Raw genomic sequence first — 11,079 nt, forward strand, 5'->3', positions numbered from 1 at the left:
ATGTCTCACTCAGCAACAGAACTTTGAGGCTCCATTGGGGTCGTAAGTCAAGGACTACTTGTATATATAAATCTAAAATGTGTGTTTCAAGAGCAATTCAAGCACATTGGTATATGAAGGGCAAATATTTATTTTAGGAATTTTTAACATCAAATTCCAGTGGTTTCATTTACAAATACTTGAAAATAGTATTTCAAATATTCTAATGCTTGTCTAGATTTGTTTAATTGACTATTGAAAGTTCCACAGAGACATTTTTTGACTTTGGGGCCTTCATCTGGCATAGAGTACTAGTATTAGCATTTAGACTTATATACCACTTCACAGGGCATGGCTAGTCTAGTGAAGAGAAGGAACAGGGGAGACATGATAGAAGTGCTCCAATATTTGAGGGGGTGCCACAGAGAGGAAGGGGTCAAGCTATTTTTCAAGGCACCTGAAGGCCAGACAAGGAATAATGGATGGAAGCTGAACAAGGAGAGATTCAACCTGGAAATAAGGAGAATCTTTCTGACAGTGAGAACAATCAACCAATGGAACAGCAGTTGCCTTCAGAAGTTGTGGGAGCTTCATCACTTGAGATATTCAAGAAGAGATTGGACTTCCACCTGTCGGACATGGTGTAGGGTCTTCTGCTTAGGCAGGGGGTTGGACTAGATGACCTACAAGGTCCCTTCCAACTCTGATTATCTGTTATCTGTATGGGTTTTCCTACCCTTGTGCCGAATCATGAAGTAAATATGGTTCTGGTAAAGATTAAAATCAATTTAGATCATCTTGTATTTCTGTGCATATTACTTAATAATAGATAGTGTTGTTTTCCTCACAGAAGAAAGCAAAGAAATTTGAGAAATGTGGGGTCCTTGATGCTCTTTGAGCTTGGTGATTTTCTTGCAGATGTTTCATTACCAATCTAAGGAACATCGTCAGTGCTGGCTAAATTTGAGAGATGCCATTTATTGTTTTCAACCCCTTCTCTAAACTTGTCCCTCTTCCAGGTGATTCATACAGTAGCAGTCCAGACAGCACTCCTATGGGCAGCATAGAATCACTGTCCTCTCACTCTTCAGAACAGAACAGCACTAGGAAACCTGTGTCTTCTCAATCCAGGGAAAAAACAGGGGTTGTTCCATGGATTGCATCATCGTCACCATCTTCCAATGGACCTAAAAATTCAGGCCTTTGGACCACCAGTCCTGAATCCTCCTCAAAGGAGGATACAGCGAAAACAGATGTGGAATCTGACTGTCAAAGTGTCACATCTGTTACTGGCCCAGACAATGTGACTTCCCCAGCAGACCCAACCAAAAGAGGATTGTACAGTCTCTCTGGAATGAAAAGATCATCTGCTTTGTCTTTAAGATCTATCCCTTCTGCAGAAGGTAATCATTCAATAATCCATTGCTTTACTGTCAATAAGTTAATTAATAGTTTGTGCATATCTATTTTCACGTATATTTAAACATTGCAAACCAAGAATATTTATATAATATCGGTAACATGGATGGCGTATAAAATGAGTGAATGAATGAATGAATGAATCAATCAATCAATCAATCAATGAGCATAAAATTGGGAATAGTTGCTGGCTATGCTTAAAGGCAATAAGACGTGTAATATTGAGTTTTTGCTAACTGGGATGACAAATCTTATATGAAACAAAGGATTTTTATTAAAAACTATATAAACACTGTTTGCAACTATAGTATATGGGCGATATTTCAAAAATCATTATAGAAATTAATGACAAGGTATATAAGATGTCGATTCTGATTGCCATTTTATTATTTTATTAAGTTTTAATGTTGTTCATACTGGAGGTTGTAGTTTTTCTTTCATTTATTATTGTGTATCCCCTGTCCCCAGAGTTATATGGTATGAATGGGACAGCCATATAAAAGCTTAAATAAACCAACATAAGCATCCACAAGATGATGTTGTTGAGATGATGTTAAGATGACGTCTCACCATGTCATGGGATTATTGTGCCAATGATGTAAAAACACTGCAATGTCTATACATTTTAGAGAGAAAATAGATGAGATAATAATAATGTTTTAATTAAATAAGACAAAATGGGAAGTCAAAACCTAGAGTCCTTTTAATTCCTTTTCAAGTTAAGTCCTTTCCAAATTAAAGAAACAGACTTCAGAAATACTGACATACCCCTGTCTTGTGCAAACGTTTTTATCTCATTTTTTTTATTACCGTATGATAGTAAAGCTCTTCCTTTCGTTGACAAATATCAATTTGTTTAATTGTTACACAACATTTTAAGGATAGTGAACTCCAATAAAGTTGGTTGTTTTATCAATAAATATGCTCTTACTGCTAATTTCAAATATATGATTGGGGGGGAAATGCATTTTTTTTTTTTTTTGCACTTAGAATAAGGATTGTGGAAAGCCATAAATGTATATAATAGGGTATAGCTAAGCAGATATTTGGAACTGAGTAATAGGCTAAAGAAGTGTTTAACACACCACCATATTTGAAAAGGTAAAGATAAAAATTCCCGTCGCACATATGTGCTAGTTGTTTCCAGCTCTAGGAAGTGATGCTCATCTCCGTTACAAAGCCAAAGAGCCAGCACTCTCCGAAGACATCTCCATGGTCGTGGCTGCATGACTAAAGCCCAAAGGCGCATGGAACATTGTTACCTTCCCACCAAAATGGTCCCTATTTTTCTAGTTGCATTTTTACATGTTTTCAAACTACTAGGTTGGCAGAACCTGGAACTAGTTATGGGAGATCACTCTGTTATGTGGCACTAGGGATTCGAACCGCTGAACTGCCGACCTTTCTGATCGACAAGTTCAGCATCTTAGCCAATGAGCCACCATGTCCCATAACCTTATCTTCCCCTTAAATTAGTTATTGTTCACACATCGTTATCTTTTAGGGAAATAATGAGAATAGAAGAATCATCCAAAGAGTCAACAAGTATCTATCTATCTATCTATCTATCTATCTATCTATCTATCTATCTATCTCCTAACTTTTATTATTTTATTATCATTTTTCACATTTACAACCATTGCAGCATCCCTATTGTCATGTGATCAAAATTTGGATGCTAGGCAACTGGCATGTATTGATGATGGTTGCAGTGTCCAGAGGTCATGTGATCGATCACCTTTTGCAATCTTTGGACAAGCAAAGTCAATGGGGAAGCAAGAGTCATTTAACAACCAGGTTACTAACTTAACAATCAGTGATTCACTTAACGGTGGCAAGGAAGCTCATAAAATGGGGCAAAATGCATTTAACAACTGCCTTATTTAGCAACTGAAACTAAGCCAAAGATTACCTGTGTTGAACACCAATCTAGAGAAGTTCAAGTTAATTTCATGTAATACTTTGTTATTTAGGTAACAAGAGCTGCAGAAGTTCCTTGCAAAGTTTAGCTTCCTTGGATGCCAAGGAAGTACCAAAGATGCTAGAAAATCCAGATCTGCCTCCAAAAATGTGCAGAAGATTACGATTGGATACAGCATCGAGTAATGGCTACCAGAGACCAGGGTCTGTGTAAGTTTGTCCATATTTTGACTGTGCTTGAATTCTTACATTGGAAAGAGATTGGAAATTATGATAATCATGGAATTATTTTTTATATTCCAGGGTAGCAGCAAGAGCCCAGCTGTTTGAAAGTGGTTGCTCAGCGAAGCAGGCTAGGTAGGTCTTACTATAATAATAGGCGCCCCTTTGAATATTAAGTCAGATTTTACTTCTATGTTGAGTGTTACAACTTCTTTTGAAATGCAGATGCTACTAATGCTGAAATAAAATCACTCCTTACATTATTAACTACTAGTAACAGAATATTAAGAGTTGAAAAAAAAAATCTAAGCTTTTTTCAAGTTGAACACCCAGTTTAGATGTTTCCTCTCCTTCTTGAGGAAGAAATTTGGGGAAACCATGCAGTGGTGCTGGGATTGCTAGAGACAAGAAGTAACTGTGATTAGAACTAATGCTTCTGAGCCTTCTAGAAAATATGGAACGCATAGAATAATGAACTTACAGACCGAAAATACAGCACAGTTTCTTGGAAGTGTAATAATCCATCAAGGAAACTTACCTAGGAATTCTCAGCAACTGAACAGGAACCGACTGGGGTCCAGTCTTACAAATATACAGAATAGTCCTCAACTTATAACCTCAATTAGGATCAGTATTTTGTTGTGCACATAAGTTGAAGCATTCCTCTGACCTAACCTGGTTTTATTACCACTTTTAAGTGGTTGTTAAGCAAATCACACTGAGTCACAACTCTGAATCCATCCTGCCAAACGGGTATCTTTTGCAGAAAACTGGCAAAAAAATAATAATCATAAATCACAGTCACATTACCTCAGGATGCTACAACCATGAATATGAGCTGGTTGCCAGGCATCCAAAATATGGTCATGTGACCATGTCAAGGGCAGTGTTGCATTTTACAATGGCCAGGAGTGCTTTATAGGCCATAAAATGCCCTTTCTGAGGTGGTCGTCATTCCAAACAGTCGCTAAGTGAATGATTGTAAGTTGAGGCCTACCTGTACTTTGTTGCCAGTGGTCTGTGTAACATACTTGCCTCTGAAGATGCCAACCACAGTTGCTGGGAAAACATCAATACATCTGTTGCCTAGACAGCGGTCACTAAATTTTGGAACCCAACAGTACCCAACAGATACTGGCCAGAAAAGCCCACAACAGTATCATATAACTTAGTTGCTTAGTGTCAGGTTTCCAAGTGATGAAATCCATTCAAAAAGAAAACAGCAATGTCCACCTTCCGTAATAATTTCTTTTATTTAGAATAGCATCAAATTGGCAAAGTCTGTTGTAATTCTGGATCTGACACAACCCGGAATTACACCACATAATATTGGAAGTTAGAAGCAACCTCTAAACGTCACATTCTCCAATAGAAGTAAATCAACGTTGCCTGGTGTTATCAAACTCCACCTCCAGGTCTCAGTAAGATCAGCTTTCATTCCCACGGGAAGAAACACCACCTAGCCTAAACAACCTTCTCTATCTCCATTCCTCCCACCTTGGGAATGTGGCAAGCCCGAAACCCTCCCCCCATACCAGCAGAGAAAGAAAGAAAAAGAATATATAAAAAGGCTAAATAAAATGGCTACATTTTTCTGGCATGAAAACTTGGGTAATTTTCCTAAAATGTGGAAAACTAAATTCCAGTCCAGTCAAACAGAAGGTTATGGAGGCAGACCGAAAGATTTGTCATCCAGGTTCAAAGTGATCATCAACTTCACAGAAATGCAACTCTCTTTGTGTGTCCTAGAGTTTGAGCTCTTGCACGAAAGAAGTGAGATTCTTCTTCAGGAACATGCAGCAGTTGGCAATGTTATTTTCACATCCTCGTTTACTGGCAGCTTTATAGCAAAAAGAAAAAAGAAAGCAACCCATCTTCACAGAGACATACAATTGTCAAGTCATAAAATATTTCTCTGGTCTTTTAGAGTTGCCAACAGAAAGGGAAGGGGGAGTAGCGTTGCAGCTGAAGAAATGAAACTGCCTTCCATGGATGTTTCATAGATAGTTTCCAGGCGACCGAAGTTTCTGCCATGCAAAATTCTAACTGGAGAGTATGATTAATGACTCTTGGCTACGGATGTGTCCCATTGGAGAATATGAATTACGATACACCCAGGGGGTGGGGGGAAACCAGGGTCAGGGGAGACAATGAATGGTGTATCTCAGACTTGGCTATACCCAGGCAGCACCAGCATGTCTTCTCCTAATACATTTTCTTTGAGCTTTGAAAATCAGCCTAGAGACTCATGATTTAAATGGAGCTCACTACCGGAGCCCTGACAACAGGGCTCATTGACAACAATGGGTTCTTTGCATGGAACATCAGAACCTTTAGGGTGTGAATAATAGTGAGGACAGATGATTAGCAATGAGAGTGAAGAGCATCTTGACCAACCTGCATGGTAGGCGTCAACCCTGAAGTGAACCTGGCTAAAGCCACCTTGGAGGTTTCAGGCTTGCCACAAAATGGTGGGAGGGGGGAAATAGTTAGATGGGGTTCTCTAGCCAAAACAATAAAGTTTTCCTGTGGGAACCAAGGACATCCTCACAAGTGGCTAGCCAGAGGAGGAGCAAGTAACCAAGCAACCGGCCAGCCGTTGGATTGGACAGTGTGACCAGTGACTTGGGGGGGGGGAGGGGACTTTTAATTAGATAAAAGCCATAGGAAATTCCAGAGTCAGCTTTCACCTTTTGTGCCAATATGATGTATCCAATAAGCTGTTCTTTGAGGAACTTGCCTGCCTCAGAGTATTGTTTTCTATGGGTACATTACTTGGACACTGACAGTAGGTAGGAAAGAACTCGAGAAATATTTATCTGCAAAAAATGGAAGTATCATTTGTCAACATGCCTTCCCTGGATTGGGAATCTCCAGAAGTGCAATCCCCAAAATCCTCAGGTGGCATCTTTGGCCATTGTGACTTGAAAAACTAGGAGATCCAGTTGCAATACACATGGAGGGATATCAGGTCACAGTGTAGATAGTCTTCAACCAAGGACCACAAATGGGACCAGAATTTCCATTGCTAATCAAAGTGGTTGTTCAGTGAGTTATGCCTGATTTTATGATCTTCTTTGCCCCAGTTGTTAAGCAAATCACTGCAGCTAAATGAATCACACAATCGTTAAGCAAACCCAAGTTCCCCAGTTGACTTTGCTTGTCGGAAACCATCTGAGAAGGTCACCAATGATGATGACCTGACATTGCAAGCATCATAAATGCATGCTAATATTACCAAGGACCCAAATTTGGATCATGTGCTGCAACAAGTCATAACTGTGGGAACCAGTTGTAAGTCAGACTACCTGTATATAGGTACTACTTGCATATTTTTCAGTGTCATTTTAACTTTCGAATTGTCACTAAGCAAATGATTGTAAATTGAGGACTACCTGTATTGGATATGGGACACACACTGATCGCTCTAGCAAAATATAACAAAATACGAGACTCCGAACCATAGTATATATTCCAGATGTCCAGGTGTATTGTAATTTGTGTAATATATGCTACCCCAAATTGTTCACTTTTGCTAAATTGCTGACAGTGTGTGGCTGTATGAGCCAAACTCCTTGTAACCAGAAAAGCAGAGCAAAAAAGGCACAGTTTTGGAGCCAAGAGTTTTTATTAGCAGAGGATACCCCTTTCTCCTCCCACTTTTTGGTAATCATCTAAGAAATTAAGAAGGAATGGTTTCCCTAAGACATGTATAAAAGAGGAATCGTGGGACTGTGAAACAGACGTTCACTATGTAAATAAAAAATTTGGAAAAGTTGTAAAAATTAGAGCGGAATTAACTGCTGCTTGCAACTAGATGTCAGCATATTCCTCTCCAAAAGAAATTGACTTCAGTGTTTCTGAGGGGTTCATGTTCCCCTCAGAATCCAAAAAATGGGACACAGATAATTCTAATAAATTTGAAACTAGACTAATTCTAACCTAATTAAATAACATTTATGATTTCTTGTCGGTTAAATATGATTAATTTATATTTAAAAGTACATTGAAACTTGATAAGGAGATTATATATATTTATCTGTATATACTGTATGACTTTATATATATTAGGCATGCATTTAGTGTTATCAATATGTAACAGGAGGTTTGTTAATTAGAAAGTGAATATCACATTTCCAACAAAGGATGTTGCTCTCAGTAAATAACAAAGACCTAACTAAATAAAATGTTTTTGCATGTTAGTGGAAAGGTTATTAAAAAGCGAGCCTAATTTTTAGTGATCTAGAGTGTCAGAGAAGTCACTAAGAAGACCCAATCCCCAGCAAATATTTTTGGGTACATTGGGAACAGGTCCTATTTATGAAAAAGAATGCAGTATTTGAAAAAGTTTAGTCCCACCTCAAGTAAAGTTTAATAGATTACACCAACATTATAATTTGTGCTTTGAAGCAGACCAGTATCCGACAGAATGGTTTTAACCAAAATACTATATACAGGGAGTATTTGACTTACAATTGGTCACTTAGTGACAGTTCAAAGTTACGATGGAGCCACCCAAAAGTACTTACAACCTGGTTCTAAAGTTCCAGTTGCTGCCCCCCCCCCCCAATGGTCACACGATCACATTTTGGGTGCTTAGCAACTACCCCACATTTACACCTGTTTGCAGGGTCCCAGGGTGATGTGACCAAGTTGAACAACATTTTTGCTTAAAAACAGCATTTACTACAGATTTGGTGCAAAAACATACCATAGTGAACAATGAGTTTGCTTAACAGCCATGACATTCACTTAATGTCCATGGCAGCCACTTAATGGCCATCGCAAAAAAGATCTCAAAATTAGGTCGGTTGCATGGCTCTTCACAACGGTCACAGTGTAAGACTATGACAGGCAGATTCCTATGTCAAGGACCACTTGTAAGTGGACTTATTTATTTATTTATAAAATGTATTGGCCGCCCATCTTATCCCAGGGCAACTCTGGGCAGCTGGATCCCGCCAATAGTCTTGCCACAACATTTGGTAGGTCAGTCCCACCACATTTTAGAGAGTGTCTTTCTTTAGTTAACTGCAGAAGGGCCTGAGGGTTTGAAATGTTTCCTTTACAGATGTCTTCCCCATATTGCAGTTCCAATATTTTGTTCTACTGGAATGCTCTTCCATTCATAGATCACCTGTTCCTTTTTACTGTACAATTTTTGTTTTTTGTTACTGTTTTCAAGGCAAGCTAAGGCCATGTATTCCTGTAAGGCTGAACATAGTCATGAACTGAGCTTCCCGCAGGGGGCAGTATTTTCCAATGGTAAGATGCAAATTACCTTTTATTGTCTTTATAGCTATCACATTATTAACTCTAGCACCTCTGTTCGTCTTTAAAGAGCTGTAAGGTTGCTTTTATGTTCATTATTGCAATACAATTATTCTTCCTCATATTACTTTTTCAAGGGTGAGTGATCATGTGAATAGGAACGTGCATATGTGTATCATCATCCTCTTTTAACGACCTCATAATCCCTTGCGGGGTGGAGTCTGGGCAACTGAATGGAGCTGAGTGTTTACTGGCCGGATGCCCTCCCTGTCACCAATGTGGAGTTTTTTTCACCAGATATATTTTCAGTGTGCCCAGAGAGAGAAATATCTGCCTTTACCTAGGAGTGAACTCACAGCCTCCTGATTGTGAGGCGAGAGCTCCACCTCAAGGCCACTGCACCACAAACGTGTGTGTGTGTGTGTGTGTGTGTAGGCCTGCGAATATTATTATTATTTATGTTAAACATTAAACTGTGTCTAAGAGAGAAGACCATAATCAATATAAGTCATACATTGTCCTTCTTTCTTAACAGTATATCCATCGGTGGAACCCGGATGGCTAACCGCGACATATGAAGGCAAAACAGGACTTGTTCCAGAAAACTATGTTGTCTTTCTCTAGAGATAGTAATGGACAGCAGTTTCTTCATGGTATCCATGGTAACAAGCAATAAGCACTGTGATTTTTTTTTTTAAATCTGACAGAGATATGGAGGGTCTGCCAGCTATCCCCATGTATGGTTGACTCCCTTCCGTTTCTGCATCTGCAGATTATTAGCTTTGTATAAGTAGAACAGAATTTAACAAAAACAGTTGTGAAAGGATGGGTTTTGTTTTGTTGTTTTGTTTCAGTCTGTGTTTTAAAACTGAACATGGTACTTTCTCTGTCTTCCACTGAGAAAAATCACTTTATTTTTATATCCTTAATGCACAAAATCCAATCACCTGAAAATGAAGAGGCTTTTTTTTAAAAAAAAATAAATCTGAGCGACTGATTCTCAGTTGGTCCCTATCATTTCAAGAAAAGATTTGTATTTAAATTGTTAATAAAAGTTCACAGATGTCACTGTTTGTAAAAGCAACATGGATGTTTGATGGGGATATAAATCGATAATTGGAGCAACACTTCATGAAAGTGATATTTTTGTTTCAACGGCATTTTAAAGCAGTATATGTGTGTTTTTGTTTTTTCTTCCTTCACTTCTATGTTTTATCCTATAATTATTAATAAATTATATTTATAAAATCTCACTGCTGTTGTAAAAGATACATTGGAATGCCAATTACATAAATTATTATTATTGTTATTATTATTGATCATTGCACAGTCAGTCAGATGTTCAGACTGGGTTTGGCATTTTTGTCTACCTATCAAGTCCTTATCAAGGACCTGGGATAGGCAAATCTGGATGTTTGATGGTGTTACAGATATTGTCGCAGGATGGAAGCTGTATTATTATTATTATTATCATCTCTTTTATTCATTAAACATGAAACTCAGTCAACCGAACATTTAAAAATGCATCACAAATACCATTGACTGGTGCTAATGGTTGATACAGGTTGCTGTCAGCGTCCTAAGTATCAGTCGAGTACCTTAAGATGTACGATGTTCCGAGTAGCGCACTTTTTTCCCGTTCTGCTGGTGTTATTGCAGGAAGCTGCAATTTCTTGTTGTGCTTTGTAAAATTTTTGGACATGGTACCAAGTGCCCCGATGACAATGGGTATCACTGTTACATGTTTCATCCATAACCGTGTAGTTTCGATGACCAGGTCGCAATATTTCATGATTTTTTTCCAGTCCTTTTTCTTCATCTCCTGGTACAGCGATATCAATAAATTGTATGCTTCGGCTCTCAACAACTATAATATCTGGTGTGTTGTTTATTATTGTTGTTGTTATTGTTGTTATTATTATTAGTTAATCTTCAGTGAGATTCACACCCTTTGGGGCTGGTTGATAGCTCAACAGCTCGAGTCCTAACCAAAGACCTAGGAACTGTTAAGGTAGAACATCATCATCATCATTATTATTATTGTTGTTGTTTTGTTGTTGTTTCTATTATTATTATTATTATTATTATTATTCACATAATCAGCCAGATGTTCAGACTGGATTTGACATTTTTATCCACCTATTGAGTCCTTCTCAAGAACATTGGATAGGAAGATGTAGATGTTTGATATGTTTAAAGGTATTGTTGCAGGATGTAATTGCAATTGACCAATGGTGATTTTGTCAATATTCAAATGGTGATCCAGTT

The 11,079-nt window shown here is 38.1% G+C and overlaps 1 protein-coding gene across 2 annotated transcripts in view; it reads left to right on the forward strand.

Annotated features, from left to right (window-relative positions):
* The window catches only part of ARHGAP42 (Rho GTPase activating protein 42), a 158,979-nt gene extending 148,298 nt beyond the window's left edge, over positions 1 to 10,681 (forward strand). For both annotated transcript variants that reach the window (XM_026706881.2, XM_087937062.1), the window contains 5 exons: positions 999 to 1,382; positions 3,372 to 3,528; positions 3,622 to 3,675; positions 8,726 to 8,805; positions 9,347 to 10,681. In XM_026706881.2, the coding sequence (XP_026562666.2) occupies positions 999 to 1,382; positions 3,372 to 3,528; positions 3,622 to 3,675; positions 8,726 to 8,805; positions 9,347 to 9,435 (764 nt within the window). In that variant the 3' untranslated portion in view covers positions 9,436 to 10,681. The remainder of the gene's footprint in view (positions 1 to 998; positions 1,383 to 3,371; positions 3,529 to 3,621; positions 3,676 to 8,725; positions 8,806 to 9,346) is intronic.
* The last annotated feature ends 398 nt before the right edge of the window (positions 10,682 to 11,079 follow it).

This window comes from Pseudonaja textilis, chromosome 7 (assembly GCF_049901715.1).
Source record: "Pseudonaja textilis isolate UNSWEBS1 chromosome 7, rPseTex1.2, whole genome shotgun sequence".
Taxonomy (NCBI): Eukaryota; Metazoa; Chordata; class Lepidosauria; order Squamata; family Elapidae; genus Pseudonaja; species Pseudonaja textilis.